The following is a 20,590-nucleotide window of genomic DNA, read 5'->3' as shown; positions in this document are numbered from 1 at the left end:
CGTCCACGCAGGTTGCATTCACGATGTACCTGTTACACACATACGTGTATATTTCATGCGTGCGTAAATGTGTGCGTGCAAACCGCGACCGACACAGCGATGAAAGAACGTCGTCTGAAAATATTGTAGGGGCAACCCCAACAAACGCGCCTTAAAAATTAGATTAAATAATCTATGTTTATACGCGGTCCGGTTTAAACGCGTGGTACTCTCCATTTTTGATTCGCAAATGGCACGTACGTCGTCATTACATGCATGAATAACTACAATAAAGTCATTATAATTTCCAATTTCTCTAGCTGGATCTACTAATAAAATTCTAGCGCTTATATATATATATATATATATAATAAAAGTGCTAGAATTTTATTAATTAGAATTTTATTAGTAAATCTAGCTAAAGAAGCTAGAAATTAATGACTTTATTGTCGCAATTCTCGTACACACACATATATATATATATATATATGCGAGAATCTTGATAAATCAAAATAAACGCACATGCTTGAGAAACGTTTATGAGTTGATTTGTGAAAAAAGTCCCCAAAAATTATAGATATATTAAAGAAATTGAGTAAAAACGTTTTGAATAATCCTCTAATTTATAAAAGCTTGCAACGCGCGTGTTCATTTGCACATATATAAATCTATGTGCACGCAATGTGCACGTATGATTCGACATGCGTGATCTTGCAAGCATGATGCACAATGCGTAATGTCTTCAGCTGTCTCCCTCTTTAATTGCGTTTCAAGAGAAAGGGAGACTCCTCCGGTAAAGAGGAAGAGAGTACATCAGTAAGACTCCGTTCTTTGCACGACACTTATTTTTATGCCCACTCATTTGCACCCGCTTATGGTCTGCAGGCACGTGCTACCCGGATCGATGAAGAGTGGTATTGTGTTGTACTCACAAAAACCCCATAAATATGTTTAGTACACATCGGACGATTCCTCCATTATTATCTCATGTTTTTAATTCAAGGATAAGTCTACTTTATCGCAATATATAATTAAAGTACTTTCGTTATGCCAAGCTTAAAAAAATAAAGCAAATATTTCACAAGATATAAACGCACCTCATTATTTAAGACATTGGAGATAAAAATATCATATATATCGTAAAATTATTTTCGTTTCTAATCCTTGATTTAAGCATATCGATATTTCCATATAAAAATTAAAAAATAATTAAAACAAGCGTAAAATAAAAATCTATAATTGAAAATTAAAGATTTATATAAGAAGATGAAGAAAAAGAGATCACTATAGAAAGAACCAGTGTACAATGAATATTCTTTGATCGAAGCGGCCTTCTTTCATTTTGTATCGTGAAATATAAGCGGCCGGAGGGCACCGCGTTTAGCCATGAAAACTGTAATAACGTAAGCTTAAGAGCTCAAACCTATACTGTAACAACGATACAACGCATCACAAATTTAAAATTACGCTGACAACTCATTCCGATAAGCATCATTGGCAACAGAGTACCGCATTGGCCATCAGCAGGATGGCACAATCGATCGATAAACCGCATAAGCCATAAAACAATGATCCTCGGAGAAAAACGACGTGATGAATTATAACTTTATTCCCAAAAAATGTGCGCTGGGTCAATATATTGTCGAAGACGATTGATAGCATCGATTTGTTTGCGGTGCCGATTATTTATACCACAAATAAGTGTATATATGTTTGGCAACGAGCTGTGACATCAATTGTCAATTTGATGCTATTGAGATTCATATAATAAAAAATTCGTTCGCTATATAAAATATTGCTGCATAAAAAATGTAAAACATATGTACAACGTAAGTAAAAAGAAGAATAACGTAAATATTTAGACGGAGCTCTTTATAAAAAATTTTAATCTGTGTTATATTTTCCTTGAGATCTTTGCAATCACTTAGAAAATTTATAGACATGTTCGCATTATATGTATAAATTGGAAACCACAATTGGAAATCACGTGACATTACATGAAGAATATTTGAACATACAATTCGTTGCGCACCTGCAATGTAACAGTTACTTTCGCGTGACGTCTTATTCGTCATATCTCCGCAGAACGGTATATGTTATGTGTACATGGATGCCATGTATCTTTAATCAAACAAGAGACAAAGAGAGAGAGAGAGAGAGAGAGAAACAGCCGATGACTCGAGCTTTTCCAGACTAAAAGAACGTTGGACAGCTGGCACAAGGTGCCCCCTTTCTGTGTTTCTATCGAAATTCCGCTTGCTGGGCGCAACTTTGCACACATTCAATGTTTCCTCACAGTCTCATGCCAACCAAATCCTTGAGTTCACAGATTATAAGAAATTCGTCACTTATAATAGTTAATGGATGAACGTTATAATGCCTCAGCAATCCAACGCTAGTTCTTTGATACTTATCTTTCTCGCAAAATTTGAAGAACATTTCATTCCTCTACTTCATCTTATATGTCTCGACAAAATTAATATGCATTTCCTTTTTCGTGCTGTAATAAATTAATATATCAAAGATCAGATTACCAGATCTGGCAATTTGATCTTTGGTATATTCAGATTATTAGAGTTGCGTTTCAAGACCGACGAGTGTGTTCGGCGCGCAATTTTGGGGGACTACTGGGTTAATTATTAATTTAAATTACATATCAGTCTAAATGAGACGTTATTCTTACTTTGATAAATATTGCGAAGAATATTACTATGTCGACCCGCCATCAGAGGTCTACTGATATTCGCAAATTCTCGTAAGTGCTGTTACACACGTATATATCTTCATACAATAACTTTCCCAGGCGTTTAAGGTAGACTTCCACTACAATAGAGAATTTTTGCAATACCGTTTATCCCTGATACGGTGAACGCTAAAAGTCACGTTATCCTTTTCTTAATTAGGTGTGAAGAAAAAGATAACTTTTAACGTTCACCGTATCTGGGATAAATGGTATTGCAAAAACTCCCTAATACCTTTACTGATGAGTCTTAGTAGTGGAAGCCGGGACGAAATGTCAAAATTACGTAATATTCTTCTCAATATATCAGAATAAATTAAGATTTTAAAGAATTTATTGGCTCATAGCCCTGTTTCTCTTTATTAGTTTTAAATTTATTGAGCCATATTAAAAACATATTTTAATATACCAAAGCCTAGTACAGCTTTTAGAGGGCGACTTTCACCAAATTCCGATTAACTTAACTATTCTAGTATAGTAACTTTACAGGATTAACCAATCGCATTTATCAGTCAGCGTCGGACTGGCTCATTTTTGGGCCCTCGACGACAAAATATCACGGGTCCCCCTACCCTCATTCCTGTATAAAATAATATGTAACTGCACACTTATTTGTATCATATAATGACAACGCGTTCAAAATACGCATGTATGCACGTTTTATTTTTAATTCCAATTTGTATAAAATTTTATTTTATTTTATTAAAAAGCAAATACATCAATTTGTTTTTAATCTTACTTTTTGTAATTTTTTTATGCGAGCTCTTATAGTTCAAAATCATTGGATATATAGTTTCCGCGACTAATTTTTTTTTGTCACCGGCCTTGCTTGTTGGGTCCCTTCCAGGACCGGGCCCTCGACAATCACCGACTAGCCGACCTGACCAGTCCGACGCTGGATTAATCGGAGTTGGTGAAAGTGGCCCTTAATATAGTTACTATATTTTGTGTCAAATTTTAAAATAGAATTCGAGAACAGAATCATTAAGATCTGAAGAATATACTCCTGAATTGCATGTATACATTGCAATACAAAATATTTTTTTAAGAACAGTAAAATACTAGCAGTGACATACACATTACGTGGACGATTAGTAAAGATATATCAATGGCTTGACTGTTAACCTTCAGTAAAAAATATAAATTACTGTATTATCCGAAGAGAAATTGTATAATGCCTATATACTACTAGCAATTTTGTAGTATTCTCACAGATGTCGCTGTAATTTATAACTTGTAGGGACCCCGCTTCTTTTCCAACACTCGTTTCCAATTGTCAGATATGCTCATCTCCTTTCTATCCATTTCAGATTCTTTCCGGCTCCCTATCAATTCTCAATCAAACATTGAATGAATTTAAACGTTTCCTATTTGAAAAAGTCATTACTATAAAAAGTATAGCAACTTTCGCATTTGAACTTCCCGGTCTTTACTATTCTGGGCGGAGCCTCAATCTTCAGTCAATAAACTTCAGTTTGGCGACACCTGGCGACACCGAGCGTGAGCCTTTTCTATAGCAAAAATGAAGGACTAGCAGTCGGTTGTCCATGTGTTTATAGTTAAAGAAGATTTATGTGTATGGTGGTTTAGTTATTGCAGGTTATTGATAGTTCTCCAAAAACAGAAAAAACTTTACGAAAAAATATTCATGATATGACGTTAAATTTGCATAGCGGAGTTTACAAGTTCATGTTTATTTTGTAAATCAAACTTTCTCAATACTTGACAAGATATGTAATATTAAATATGATCTGTGATATTAGAAGATAATAATACCAATCAGCCTATTCAACTTCTCCTCTCTGTGTACTTATCTTATATTACAAGTATACTATAAAACATGAATCTACTCCCAAAAGCGCACGAGGAATTCAGTCATGCAGAATACTGGAACACATTCTTCAAAAAGCGTGGCAAGAAGGCATTTGAATGGTAAAAATTATATGTGTATGTTAACAATGTTATTTTGTATTTTTATTTTGTAATTTTCTGGCTTTAGGTATGGAGAATATCCAGAATTATGTGGAACACTTTCAAAGTATATTAAAATAAAAGATAATATTCTGATTGTTGGTTGCGGGAATTCTACATTAAGCATGTCTTTGTATGACGTTGGTTACAGGTACAGTTTCTTGTATATATTTTTGTACATCATAATTTTCTAAGTTTTCTAATGTATATAGTCAATACTTGATAGCAAGTTAAGTCATTTGTATCATACTGGATTAGTGTATACTAAAAGCTGTTGTATACGAAATTAGCATAAATAAATGTAAAAGTATATATATATATATTTTTTTTTTTTAAATGATTAAGTACTTAATATAAATGATATTGTTTAACAGAATATATATGTACTATTTTATTGTCAAAGTTGATTGTATATTATGCCACTATATTTAGATACCTTATATAAAAAGCAGACTTTAATATGTAACTAATCCAATATAGTATGAGTAATAAAATTTATTATAAGGTTCTACAGAAGAATATAAATCAAGATTGATATTACAGAAATATAGTCAATATCGATATATCACATATTGTGATCAAACAAATGTGTGATATAAATAACAGTATAAGGCCAGATCTGGTGTACGAACATATGGATGCTACACAAATGACATATTCTGATGAAAAATTTAGTGTGATTCTCGACAAAGGTACACTGGATGCTCTAATGCCGGATACCAAAGAGACAACACTGTCTACAGTTAATAAATATTTCAAGGTAAGTTTCTGATTACTAGAAAAATTACTAAAAAATTTCAGTTTCAGTAACCTATATTAGTTAAAATTTACTTTAGGAAATCACACGAGTGTTACGGAATGGAGGCAGATACATCTGCATATCGTTGCTCCAAGAGCACATCCTACGTAAGCTTTTGTCATACTTTCCTGCTTCAGGCTTCATGTTTCGCATAGTACGATGTCACGAAACTGAGTTGAAAGCACGTACAGAAGAAGGCAATTCACTTCTTGTTTTTGCGATCATTGCTACAAAATTTACCAAATTATCTCAGAACGTATGTTGTAAGAAAAGATCTTTAGAATTCTTATGTTATCATCTTAGCTTTTGCTAGATGAGCAAGTTAGTCACATTTATTTTTGTAGATTATAATCTCAATAGGTTCTCGAAATAGCTCTGGTTAATGGCCCACCTGAACGATTATCTACAACGGACGATATGATATCCGCCGTATTGTGCGCGCAACAGTCTGCATTGTTGTGCAATAGTCTTTACAAGAGAAGCATCGCCGATGTGGGAGAAGTATCATTAGATTTACATCGTCCAGGTGATAAGCATCCAAGATACACCGTCTATGTTCTCGATCAACCACGCACACGGGGGACAAAGACATATGCGGCTTTCATTGTGCCACAGGGAAAGTATGTTTGATATATTAGTTAAATAAATGTATCGAGTTGCTGTCATTATATTTTTTCTTTCTCAATTTAACAGAGAAACGGATTGGTTGTTCAATACGAAAGAAGGACGACAGCAAGTCCTAAAAAGCGCGCAGCGAGACAGACTCGCAATTATCACCTTACGTAGAGAACACAAGTTTGATAATTGGGATGCTGTGAAAACAGAGTTAGAAGATTGCGTTCTTAACTTAGCACCGGCCGATTTGTCCAAAAACGATATTCCTTTTCTGTCTCTGGGTTCTGATGTTGGGGTTCGAAACATTTGCTATGAAGGAAAAAGCGAAATTAGTGGACCATTTATTATCGAAGAAGTAGAAAAGGATGGCCACGAATTCAGGCGACTTGTGTTCCTGAATAATCCTTATGTCATTCAGAGCGAAGCCAGACTAAAAGACGGTATTAATTTATAATCAGTTCGGAAATTCTACGGTACTGACAAAATGATTGCACACGATTGTGGCTGATGACAATTATTTACAGCAAAATCTAGACGTGGTAAAACGAAGAAAATCGTCGATCCTGGATTCTTAGCTTGTGAACATCATATATATATGACCACTGGAGTAAATGCAGTAATTGATATAAAAGAACAGGACAATATTATGATTATAGGACTTGGAGGTGGTGGTCTTTGCATGTTCTTACATCAATGTTTTCCTAAAGTATGTATCTTTAGATAGCATTCATTATTGAGTTGTTAAAAATCTTTTTCATAACATAGGAAATTTTTATTTCTTTCCAGTTAAAAATTACTGCAGTCGAAATTGATAATGCGATGTTAAAAGTAGCTACCGAATACTTCAATCTTATTCTTGATGACCGGATGAAAGTGGAAATCGCGGATGGAATTCAATATATTAAAGACGTTGTGACATCCGAGACAAAATACAAAGCGATACTTTTCGATATCGATAGCAAAGATACCACTGTCGGAATGAGTTGTCCACCTAAACAATTTCTCGAAATGTCAGTGCTGAAAGCAGTTGCCTCGTGCTTAACGAAGAACGGTCTTTTTATCTTGAATTTAGTCAGTCGAGACAAAAGTCTAAAACAGAAAACTAAGGACGATCTGAAATCGGCATTCTCATCGATTACTTGTCACGCCATTCAAAATGAAATTAATGAAATTGTTATGTGTTCCGTTGAAAAACACAATCCGAAAGAATGGAAAAATAGACTTAGACTCGCCGCCATTGATTTGAACAAACAAGCAACTGCGAGAAAATTATTCTCTTTCAAGGAATCATTTGACGCCTCCATACTTTTAGAAAATTTATCTGTAGAATTGTAACGTTTTGTACATATATATTTATCGTGACAAATAAAATTAAAAATATAGTTTCTAATAGCTTAACATGTGTTTCTTTCAAAATATCTTTTGTCAATGTACTATTTTTCAATGCGGAAATATTTTTTATAACTTATCAAACCAATACCAAAGGTTAAACGAATTTGGATGTGCGATAATTTTAATCTTTCGATCAAGTTTCGACCATCTTCAGTACATAAAAATCAATTATATAAAGAATGTGTAATATAAAACGACGATAATGTTAATAATACAAACGTCAAGATTTACAGTGTATAAAGTCAGAAAATACGAATAATAAAAACACAAAAATTAGAAGTATTTTTAAGTTAAAAAATAAAACTTTTTCATACGTATTATTATTGTAAAAAACGAGTAAAAAATAATTTTATGGAGGATTCACATAGTTGTAAATTTTAAACGCTCTGAGAGAGAAAAAATATGTTACATGATAAAAAATATTAGATAAATGTCATGAATATCTTATTAAATATTTAAAATATCACAAAATGAAAATATATAGATATTTTTATATGAGAGAGAGAGAGAGAGAGAGAGAGAGAGAGAGAGAGAGAGAGAGAGAGAGTGAGTATATTTATAATATAAAATACTATATAGAATATAGTAATATACAATGCAATTATAGTAAAGATAAATAATTTCGTGATAACATAAATAATTTAAGTTGTACTCACCTCAAGGCTTCTCTACCGCCGCTCGATATTCCCCAGGCCTTTTCATCTATAGATGTTTTATTGCACACTAACTCATAACAATGTTAATTATAATCGCGCGACTCTTTGCACGGCACTCCCGACGTTGATTACTCGTAATCGCGCACCGTATCAGGACGGAAGGAAATATAAAATCGCAAAAGACCACCCTATCCCGCCATATTCCACGAATTGATGCGAAACGATCGCTCAAGGAAGAGAATTCAAAAGTCGCGCGACTAACTTCACGCGCCATCCATTATGATGACGTCACTTCGAATTGCGCTTCACGTAGTAGCTCGGAATTTCGTTTCATCATAACGCAATTGGATAATGTATTATTTCAGCTTTCTTTAATATTCAGTGAACAACAATTCAACGCACCAGCGCGAGATTTGTCACGCGGGAAACACGATATCTAACGAGCGCAGTTTCAAGAAATAAACGTACCGAAGCCTGCGCGCTCATTGGGCGTCACACGTTGACTGTCGCATTAAAGCCGCGATAATTCAAAGGATGAATATATACATGTGATATCAATAAATTTCAAAATTAAATTCCAAATAAAAAATAATAAAATGATAGATACATCACGGTTTTTCATTGCTGTATTTCTCGATTCGTGTAAAACACTAGCTATTCTCCCCCAATTTCAAAAATAATTGTATATTGAGAAAAATGATTTTAGAAATTACAATCACATTTGAACACTACTTATACAAAAAATGTGTGCCCATAAAAATTTGCAATATAACAATATTTGTATGACGAATTTTTTGGCAACTTTATTCCTTCATTAATTATATGCAACGTGTATTACTCTTTCGTATTTACAGAGATACAATTTAATTACAAGCAATTGGAATTTAAGCGCATGAGTATGTAATAATCATTACGATAATTGACTAAATATCCAACAATAGGCGCAAACGATCTTATATATATATTTTCCTTCACCACACACATATAACTTCTGCTTTTTCACACATACCTTCCTACTAATATATATAATATAAGAAATTATTCAGATACTTACTATATATATATATAATAAATTTATACAAAAGTATAGGAACTTATCTATAGCAAATAAATATAAGTATAAATTTAAAAAAATCATAAATTGTCATTCTGTATGATACATTGACATATATGGAAATTGCATTTACATGATCCATGAATAAGTAATATAAAACTCGTTTATCTTTTTCATGTATCTATTACGCTTAATAAATTAATATTGAAAATATAAGTACAGAATTGGTCCGGTTAAACAATTAATTTCCGTATGAGACTGCTTCCATAAGTAATCATTGGAATTAAGATTTAACTCATTATCTCTTTTCAAAGAGAAAATTTAGAGTCAACTTTATTTAAAACTTTTATATAATATACATATATATATTTATTGGAAATAAATAATGGTATGTGTGAGATAAATTTATAAATGAGAGCAGTAGTTATATATATGTATACACAGAAGTTATATATTTATATATGTGTGTGTATACATACATACATTTATATGTATATATATACATATAACTTGATAAATAGAAACAATGCATACAGAATAATACAACTATCCGTGATTATTATTATCCGCGATATTATCATTTTACTTGCTCTACAATGTATTTACATACTTTTTTATACACTATTTAAAAATTCGTTCAAACATCCATATCCAAACCTGGCATTAAATTACTCATTCATACGTTTATAAAATTAAAACATCAGTATATATGTGCTATATACTTTCTTTTTTGAGAAAATTAATATTTAATTAAGACTAGCATAAGATAACCACGCAAAAATAATACAACTCAAGAGGCCCCTAGTTCTTCAATAAAACGATACTAAACTGAATGAATAGAACATAATAGAATTTAAAAAATTCGCATTATAATTTGATAATTATTACACATAGCGGTATAAAGCGTTAAATAAATAATCCTTGCCGTAAATAAATAAATAACAGGAGCAAAGATTAACAAGTATTATATAATTCTATTAACTGTAAATAAACGATATGTAATGTTCTCTTACGTGTCGTGACTTAAATATTATGTTTAATTATTCTATTTTTCCGACGGATATAAAACAATATATTAATTCGACTATATATTTTTAAATATCTTTATAATAATGCATAAAGAAATATGTAGAAAAACCGGAAATTGTTTAAATCAACTCTACAATTTAAAGCATGCATCTTTTACATTAAATTTTATTACACAATTTTACTTTTAGTTATCAAACTAAACTTAGTGCTTCTAAACACCGATTTTAAATAACATATATAATTGGAAACATATACAATTATATGTTGCCATAAATAATTTTGAATTATAGTATAAAATAATATTAAATAGTAATACAATATATATATATATATGTGTTATGATACGATAATTGCAGGTCATTTTCTCGTTTACGCAATTGCCTGTTGTTTATGATGCATACTCTTTCATAATAAATTAGAAAAAATAATAAATATCACGCTGTGTGTGTGTATGTGTGCGTGCGTGTGTGTGTTGTATGTGAAACTGTGTTCTGCAGATCCCGCATTTTTGTTTAATTATATAATTTTTACATCGTTCTATAAATATCATGTACACAAATTTTTTAATGACAATAGTGATCTCATTTAATAACGGAAACTATAATATAAAATTATTAAAGTATTTCATTATAACGTATATAAATATAATCACTGGATTGACAACATACGTGTGTGTGTGAGTAATAATAAAATTTAAAATTAGAAAATATATTCCTTACAAACTCGCGAAAAAGGTCTTGATCACTATTCACATACACCACATACGTTTCACAAGATCATTATTTATAATCTTTAAATGCACATTAAGTAATAGGACACATTTTCTATTAAAGTTTAAGTCAATATACATTATTATTCCTCCTTATTGTTCTGCTTTTAATCCTCCTCTTTTTTCTATACTGCTTCTCGCATTCAATTTGCAATCGTTCGCAAATCTGAGAAGGATTTTATCACAGCACATTTCTTTATCAAATACAAAATGCTGGCACAATTATTATTAATTCAAACACCCTCACACACATGTAAAATTAATATGTCGATAAAGAAACGTCTACACGTATATATTTCTTTTACATTTAACGCTAAACATAGTTATTTATTATTTAATTAAATAACAGTCGTGCTATGTATATTGTTATATGTCGAAAATTATACGGATGTATTTAATATTAAATTCTCGATATAGACTTAAATGAGGACGTAAATCTAAATCTCAGAAAAAGGAAAGGAATTAAGACTGATGTTGACATCACTACATCTAAAAATTCGTGTTTTTATAGAATAAACGTTACTTAACATATTATTGCTGGAAGACAAGAACGGATCAGAGAAAACAAGTCAAATAATATTTCATGAAAAATTCAGCAAATAGAACATCTTTTAAAACTTCACATATCTTTAATTTCGTTCATAAATCTACAAAACAATTAAAATTTTTAATAATAAATAAAAATTAAAATACACAGGAAAATCTATTATTTACAATTTTTATTTTTAGAAAAAAACAAGAAATCTAAGATAGTTTGATTTATCGAATATTTATATCGCTTTACTCTTGAAGAACTGATGAAGAAATAAAAAATAAAAATCGCTGCAATTATTTGGTTGCAGTTATCTTTCTTGTGATCTTTTAATCTTTCTTTCTCTAATTATAATATATTTTAAATTGTAATAACTATTGTTAACAGACGTGAAATGACCAGTGTAAAATATGACTTTTTTTGTACATAGCTAAACTAGACAAGATCATACATTAATATTTCAATATAAGTAGAAAATTTATTTGGTGGACAAATCAAACTTATCTTACTCTTCTTGCAATCAAGTAAAATTCAATTCCTCTTTGAAATCTTACATTCATTTAAAATTTAAAAAAACCAATTGAAAGTATATATAGGGTACCAAAGATTTATAAAACCAAAGATAACGGATAGATTAAGTATACATGATGTGTTTATAAAGTACTATGCCATCGTTTCGTGAATTTGAATCCAAAATAATAGCAATTTTATTCTTAATACAGAAAGATCTTCTTTTTTCCCCACTTTTGATATTATTTTATCTAATCATACGTATAATGGTAATTAAACATTAATTCTCTTTATATATGTATAAGAAAATTAGATCATTGGTCTTCCGTATGAAGTTATTCAATTCCTTCGGTGTATGCATACATAATTTATTACAAAACTAAATTATTATTTTAACTGTACGTTTTATTTATCTTTGTAGTGTGTGTGTATGTGTGTGTGTGTGTATTGGTACTACTTTTATAGTTTTACATTGATAACAGAAACTGAAATGCGTATTAATCACCGGTTGAATTAAAAGATTTTATTTTTTTCTCTTTTAATACTATTTCATATATTCATATGTATACCATTGACAACAAAAATTAGTTCTCTTTGATTATGCAATTGGCTACAATATTACTGTTGCTAATATTCTAATAAGATTTTACTTGCAACATTTCACTTGTTCATTCACTTTCACTCTTTCTTCTTTCTTTTTTTCTTTGGCGATGATTCATGTGTATACAGAAATTAAATAATCCGATCCGGTAATAAAATAAATAATCCGATCTAAAACAAAAACATAGAAATGTTCTCTAGACCGTTGTAGTAACTGCCATTGCATCAATTACTAAACAATTATAAGTATATATCCTAAGCTAATCTATCTTCGTAAGTCATTTTATTCTTCTTCCTATTTTTCACAATGGTGGGATCACATTTAATCTCTCGTTGGAGAATGATTTATAATAAACTTTTACGTATTTCGCTGCAATCGTCATTAACACGTACGCCAAACTGATTACGTATGGTACTATTATCACTAATAAGTAAAGCGTAATTCTGATAACAGCGCATAAAGCTAAGAATTGTTACAAGGTGGAAGAAGTGTCTTAAATTTAGGCGATCACGTAAAAGATTTTTCTCAATTTCGGCCCATCATTTCAAAACGTTGTGTAAATTATATTTCAAGTTTCTTCTCTAAATATATATTTTTCAAATTACATGCAGTCTTTAATAAAAAAAAAGGATTAAACTTTAATTACATAGTTTGAATAATTAATATATACTGTTTACTTCAATTCATAGAAAGACTAGTAATTGTGAAATAAAGATCGTATTTCACAGAAAATATTCGTAATTATTAAGTTTTCTTTAACTCCGTTCAATCACTTTCTATCAAATGCAAATATCCCTACATTTGGTTAAATTTGCAAGATTTTTTGGTTTAATTCTGTTTCATATTTTCATCTTCCTTATTCAAATAAATTACTTCAATTCATCGTGCGATAACAAGACTTAAAGTATTATGTTTATACAATTGAATTAATTGAATTAAATAAGCAAAACAGAGAAATTAGGACAAAAGTAATAAAACAAGGTCGAACCAAAACCTCTTACAAATATATAACATTTATATGGCAATCGGAGCATAAAAATCGATGCTCGAGTTCGGTTTGTATCTGCGACGCGGCGGGTCTATTTCAATCAGAAAAACTTTCTCACCATTTTCTTCAAGCCAGTGCTTCTCTTCTCTTTCTTGATTGAAATGGGCGTAGCGCTACTACTTCTCGACTCGTCACTTTCTTCGATCAAGCCGTTCGCGGTATTTCCATTGGTACGATCACTAACAATCTGCGACAGCGTTTTAAAGTCCGTAGGACTGGACTGAGAAGACCTATCATTTGAATGCTCCGAATCTTGGCTCCACTCCCATTTTTCAGAATTCGTAGAATTCGTGGAATTCGTGGACAGCTTCCTTTTGCTTCTTGTACCCAGAGCAGTTTTCATAAAGGATGGAGAACTCAATCTCGCTCCCTTGAGAATACTGCCAGCTCTGAACGAGCCGTTCTTCGACGTCTCGTTCTTCCGTTCAAACGTATTCAAACGCAGGCCTGATCTTTCGATAGACCTATTTACGATCACTAATGACGTATTAGGTTTGCTAAGCTTAATGTCTTGACGACCAAGACTGGAACTCATTCCGGTTTCTATCTTATAGGATTTATCTTCTGATGTAGGCTGTGCGATTCGTTCTATTCTTTCTATTTGATCATCAAACCAACCAATAGCAGTCTCAGGCGCGGATTCTGGCCTCTTATCGACCGAATGCTGCGAATCTTTGGAGTGTGGAGGATCTATGGACGACGCTCTTCTTGACGGTAATGTCATACCACCAGGGATCACATTTAATACACTCTTGTAACGAACCACCTCTTGTCTCGTATCAATATTAACTGCTTTAATACCAGCGGTAATTGCTTCTTTCTTGCGTTTCTTCTTTCGTTCTTTCCTCGTCTCAAAGGGTCGATCATCGATCATCAATTCGTGATATGTGCCGCTAATATAAGAAGCTATCTCACTAGGTCGTCGTTTCTTCATTTTCTTCGCCGCAGCGTGAGAAGTGAAGTTCTCCGCGCTCTTTCGACGCATGGTGTCCTTCTTCGTATCCGATTCAAGTTTCTCTTCCTCAAAATCTTCTCTTCGACGACAATAAGAAAGAATCAAGATAATGACGATAACTTCCAGACAAATCAACAAAGCGTGTTGAATGATCGCAGATATTCGGCTGCGCCAACTATCCCGATCATAAAGAAGAGTTTCAACTGACTTGGAGAGTATCACAATTTCTTCTCTCAAAGCGGTGATTTCTTCTGCTCTTTTCGCATCACGTTCTTCGCCTTTTCGCGATTCTTCGCCCATAGCAGCCACTGCACGCTCCAATGAGCGCTGCATTTCTTCGACTTGCTTTTTATAGCGACGACTTAACTCTTCTAAATATTGTCCGCTAAGTGACATGTTTCTTTCTAAAATCTGAAAAACAAAAAAAAATTATTTGCATTAATATATTGATAATTTAATTAATATAACTATATGACATGATAATAAACAAATAGTTTACATATACATGTTATATTAATGTATTACGGGGATAATATTCGACACCACTTTCATATTTTTCGTATTTACTACCTAATAAATTTTCCAACATTTTCCAAAATAATTTAATCAATAAAGTATTTTTTTAATCTCAACTATTCTCTCTTACCTTGATCCTGTTGGACAATCGAAGAAAAACAGACTCTTTCTGAGGGACAACATTTGCAGTGGGCTGAGTCGTCGGCGAAGAGCTAGATGCGCCATTCTGTATGTTAGCCGAGTCGACCTCCAAATCTTTCAAATCGGAAAGTAATGAATCCAATGAAAGATGATCTTGAGGCGACAATCGAGCTTCTTGCTCACCCAGATCTTTCACTTGTCTTCCGTCTTGTTCGTTATTTTCTAACTTGTCTGTTTTGACTTGCGCAACAGTTTCGGCACTTTCCGTATCAGGCATAAGGGTCTCAGTTTCTTGACTATCGATATTTATTAGTGGGACGCTATTTATGGATAATGTCTCAAGAGGAGTTCCTAAAATTGGCAATTCTTCAGCAATCTTCAACGTCGGTGTCGGATTAGAGGACGGTGCAGCAGTCGTTAGCACTTTCGATTGCAATGTCTCCTCCGTAAACTCCTTACTGGGTTCCAAAATCGGTACGGACGACTCCTTCTTCAAATCTTCTTTACTAAGTGTCTTTGTAGGCTTGATTTGTGATGCTAAGCTCTCCGGAAAACTGGAGGAAGTCTCTATGGTGGCGATGCTAATATTTTCGCTCTCTTTGGTGACATCCTGAGTCAATGGATGCTGTCGGATCTCTTTAGAGGATGCGGCAGACTTGCAAGCGGAAGAACTCGAGTCCAGAGTACATGGATCCAGAGTGGAAGAAGTTTGATGAAAAGTAATCTCAACGCGATCGGTATTTTTAGTGGATAAAATGTTTTTACTAGCAGCGTCTTTAGATTTATTTACGGAAATTTCATAACTGGTATTCATTACCACCTTGCGTTCCTTTGTTGCCAAAACATTGCACAAAGCTACAATATACTCAGGTTTGAAGAAAGATGTTAAAAAAGTCGCCTGGAAATCTTCTGCCAAATTAAAATGCGTCAAGTCATCGTGCTTTACTTTGTTATCCTCCTTTCCCCACCAAAACGATTCAATTTCCACACCATGAAGACCACATAATTTTTCTCGTCTTAAAGTTTTGTTTACCAGATCAATCCTTAGCAAATCATCCAACTGCCGATTCTTACAACTGACCAGCTGAAAAACACTGGCAAACTTCTGATCGGTACAGTTACCACAGAGAATCGTGTATCTTGGTGTCGTACAGCTAGTGTACGAATTGTCTAAGATATTACCATGATCGATGCTTTGTTGGATTTGCGTGATGTTGTTTCCAGTGAGACCACTGGACTTGACCAAGATCTCTGCAGCTTTCTTCACTACGCTTAGCACGGCATCGCGCGCACTACCGAAAAGATTACTCTGTGATTCACCACCCTCACTATCTAACAGTTCCTCTTCATCACTATCCTCGTCATCATCTTCGTCCACATTTTTCTCTTCTAAAGTCTCATTCTCCGTCTCTGTTTCCAACACTTCGAACTCGCTAGTACCGTAAGCGCGAAATAATGATACAGGACAGAAGTGCTCAGAACCGTAATGTGATTGAAGTTCGACTTTGATAAACTTGCCAAAGAAATGAGGATGTAGAGTAAAGCTCTGAACGTCTTTCACATCCTTGGCAGTGAATTGACCGACTAGACTCCAGTCCTTAGTAGGAAAACGATCGCTTACATAAATAGAAAAGTCTTTCGGCGACGAGCTAAAGAGCTCAAAATTTGCCAGCTCGATCTTTTTTGCTTGTATTGCTTCGCACAGCTCGACGACAAACCAAACGCGCGATGTACAGGCGTTCAACATATATTCGTCCCGCGTGGACACCAGAACGTTCTTGGCACTATTCGCTTCGGGGTTGGCTGCTACGATCTTGGCACCACAGTCGGGAGAAGCGTAATTCTTATTACGAATTTTCATTCCGCTTACGCTTCGTCCTGGACTACCCGGGGTCTGCACGGAAGCGTTCGGATGAGCTACAAAATAAAGAGATAAAATAGCTCGTAAATTAGATTTTCTATAAATAACAAGATAATAAGTTCTACGTTTTATCTTCATTATATAACAAATATCGATTAATAGAGTTAATACTTACTTTTTTTCTTTTCGGCTTCCTCTAAACGCTTTTGTGCCCATTCACTGAAAGATGGTATGTCCTCATGCGGTTCGGTGGGACCTGAAGTAACTAATCCATTTAGGATCACTGCTGCAGTCTCGTCTCTGCTATCACCGACCAATCGTGCTCTGGCCGCTGTATCGTTTAATTCTGGTGCCGTGGTGAAGGTGTCATCGATTTTTGATGTCAATTCCTCAGACACCTGAGCTTGACCAGCGTCCTCTTCCTCGACTCTTATCTCTAATTCCTCCGCGTTGATCTTCTGCTCCGCTCTTACGATCACTACAACTTCCGGCGGTTCCTCAACAGTAATTTTCTTCAGCAAAAGCACCTCTTCTCCGTTTTCGAGGACATCGGTATCATTCGGTCGTTCTGTTGTCTCGTCGATGATCGGTGGCGGTGGAATCTGCGTTGTTGGTACAGTCTCCTTTAAATGTTCCGATTCTTTCATCTGATTGTTGCCCAACAACGATGAATTTTTGATAGATGATCGTGAAGAAAACTCGTGATCAATCTTCGGCTCAGCAAGATTTTGCAATTCAGCTGCAGTGTCCACCAAAGTCAACACTACCGCCTGGTCGGTCTCAGAAATCCTGCAAATAAAAAACGAATGTACATAATATAATTAATAATTTATAATGTACTTTATACATATTCCAATTTATGTCACGAATCATGAAACCTATCAAAATACATAGATCATTTCTTTTATTGTTTAACAAATATTAATTATGGAACAACATTTAATTAAAATTAAATAATCCTATCATTTCTATTATTATTTCTTAAATTTTTCCCAATTTTCTTCAATTTTTTTTTAATAGCAAATAACAATTCGGGAAAAATGGATAAATCATTATACATTTTATATATTACATTTTGCTGTGCTTCTCGCGCTGTATCTCCTTCTTGCTAAGAATTAAATAACTTAAGTACCTTTTTTATATCTATATATTAGGTGTACAAATAAGTTTTGAAGCATTTTTTTTATGCAACGTATAATTTAAACTTAAAATTCAAATATTTTCGCGCTCTTTTGATATGTGGTGACGCTTAATGTGTACTATTAAAAAAAACAACTGACTTCACACAATTGAAAACTTAACGTTAAAAAAAATTAAATGGTTTTAAAATGGTGAGCGACAAGCAATTTATTCGACGGGTATGTTAAGTTAGCACCCCAACTATAGTACTCAGGAGTTCTGATTAGAGTTCCCACTTCCTTTTGACGAGACGAAGAGTTCCCTATAATTAATAACAAGAGTTCCGCTCAATAAACATTTTTTTTACATTTTTAAAAAATGGGGTGCTAACTTTTTATCGAATTTCGAGGTGGAATAGTTCTGAGCGGCTTAATAGATTCAATTTGCGATTGCCAAGAGTTCCTGATATGTAAACAAAATTTTCGAATAATAAAAAAAAAATTAAAAATTTTTGAAAAATTAATTTTTAGATACAATAGTTCTGATGATAATTCCTGCTTCTTTTTGACGATACGAAGAGTTCTCTATGATTTTTAATGACATATGCGCTTAATAATCATTTTTTAATAATTTTTTAAAAATGGGGTGCTAACTTTTTAACGAAATTCAAGGTCGCATAGTTCTGATCAGCTTAACAGAACTATTTTGTGAATACCTATAGTAGTTCTGAGTAACGTTTCTTATAGTACTCGACGAGTTCTATCGAAAACTGTAAGGTGAAAAAACGATTTGACCAACGGTTTGCAAGATACAGCGACATTTGTCGGAAGATCAACAATTTTTAGAGTGAGTATATCTCGGAAACCGTTGGTCCAATCGCTTTGAGCCCTGATACTTTTCGACAGAACTCGCCGAGAACTGTCCAGAACTCCGATCAGAACTACTCGGTACTCCCAAAAAATTATATCTTTAAATTTTTTTCGAAGTCCCACGTCGGAAAATTTTTTGAGAGTACCGAGTAGTTCTGAGTAGCGTTTCTTATAGTTCTCGACGAGTTCTAACGAAAACTGTAAGGTGAAAAAGCAATTGGACCAACAGTTTGTAAGATACAGCGACATTTGTTAAATTTGTAAGATCATACAATTTTTAAATAAGTATATCTCAGAAACCGTTGGTCCAATCGCTTTGAGCTCTAATACTTTTCGACAGAACTCGTCGAGAACTGTCCAGAACTTTGAACAGAACTACTCGGTACTCCCAAAAAATTTTGACTTCAAATTATTTTCCAAGTCCCACGTCGGAAAATTTTTGGAAGTACCGAGTAGTTCTGTTCGGAGTTCTAGACAGTTCTCGGCGAGTTCTGTCGAAAAGTATCAGGGCTCAAAGCGATTGGACCAACGGTTTCCGAGATATACTCACTCTAAAAATTGTTGATCTTCCGACAAATGTTGCTGTATCTTGCAAACCGTTGATCCAATCGCTTTTTCAACTTACAGTTTTCGATAGAACTCGTCGAGTACTATAAGAAACGTTACTCAGAACTACTCGATACTCTCAAAAAAATTTTCAAAGATTTCCACTATTTTTTTAAAACTTTATTATATTTCAAAAATATTTTTTATGTATCAAGAACTCTAGGTATTCACAAAATAGTTCTGTTAAGCTGATCAGAACTATGCGACCTTGAATTTCGTTAAAAAGTTAGCACCCCATTTTTAAAAAATTATTAAAAAATTATTATTAAGCGCATATGTCATTAAAAATCATAGAGAACTCTTCGTATCGTCAAAAAGAAGCAGGAATTATCATCAGAACTATTGTATCTAAAAATTAATTTTTCAAAAATTTTTAATTTTTTTTTTATTATTCGAAAATTTTGTTTACATATCAGGAACTCTTGGCAATCGCAAATTGAATCTATTAAGCCGCTCAGAACTATTCCACCTCGAAATTCGATAAAAAGTTAGCACCCCATTTTTTAAAAATGTAAAAAAAATGTTTATTGAGCGGAACTCTTGTTATTAATTATAGGGAACTCTTCGTCTCGTCAAAAGGAAGTGGGAACTCTAATCAGAACTCCTGAGTACTATAGTTGGGGTGCTAAACATAAGTTAGCACTTAACATACCCTTATTCGACACAACATTCGATATGAATTTCATCAAGGAAAAAGCGCTGCTAAAGCATATGAATCAATTTGATTGAATTATTTTGATAATTAAATGTGTTTTCATTTCTAAATAAATAAATTTCATTAAAAACATTTTAAAACTCATTTGTACACCTAATATATATATATATATA

General features: G+C 33.1%; 2 protein-coding genes across 2 annotated transcripts in view; one reads left to right on the top strand and one right to left on the bottom strand.

Moving 5' to 3' along the window:
- The first annotated feature begins 4,455 nt into the window (after positions 1-4,455).
- Positions 4,456-7,459, top strand: LOC108780924 (methyltransferase-like protein 13). The gene is made up of 8 exons (XM_018548767.1): positions 4,456-4,651; positions 4,719-4,841; positions 5,234-5,450; positions 5,527-5,745; positions 5,850-6,109; positions 6,183-6,544; positions 6,629-6,810; positions 6,891-7,459. The coding sequence occupies exons 1-8, from the start codon at positions 4,560-4,562 to the stop codon at positions 7,437-7,439; spliced, it is 2,004 nt and encodes a 667-aa protein (XP_018404269.1). The 5' UTR covers positions 4,456-4,559; the 3' UTR covers positions 7,440-7,459.
- Positions 7,460-13,725: 6,266 nt separating this feature from the next.
- LOC108780914 (SUN domain-containing ossification factor) overlaps positions 13,726-20,590 on the bottom strand; it is a 39,095-nt gene continuing 32,230 nt past the window's right edge. Inside the window, exons 4-6 of the mRNA XM_018548753.1 lie at positions 17,344-17,957; positions 15,297-17,224; positions 13,726-15,061 (exon numbers count right to left, since the gene is read on the bottom strand). Coding sequence (XP_018404255.1) covers positions 13,736-15,061; positions 15,297-17,224; positions 17,344-17,957 — 3,868 coding nt within the window. The 3' untranslated portion in view covers positions 13,726-13,735. The remainder of the gene's footprint in view (positions 15,062-15,296; positions 17,225-17,343; positions 17,958-20,590) is intronic.

This window comes from Cyphomyrmex costatus, unplaced genomic scaffold (assembly GCF_001594065.2).
Source record: "Cyphomyrmex costatus isolate MS0001 unplaced genomic scaffold, Ccosl1.0 scaffold75, whole genome shotgun sequence".
In the NCBI taxonomy this organism is placed as follows: Eukaryota; Metazoa; Arthropoda; class Insecta; order Hymenoptera; family Formicidae; genus Cyphomyrmex; species Cyphomyrmex costatus.
This window is presented reverse-complemented; position numbering and strand designations above follow the sequence as displayed.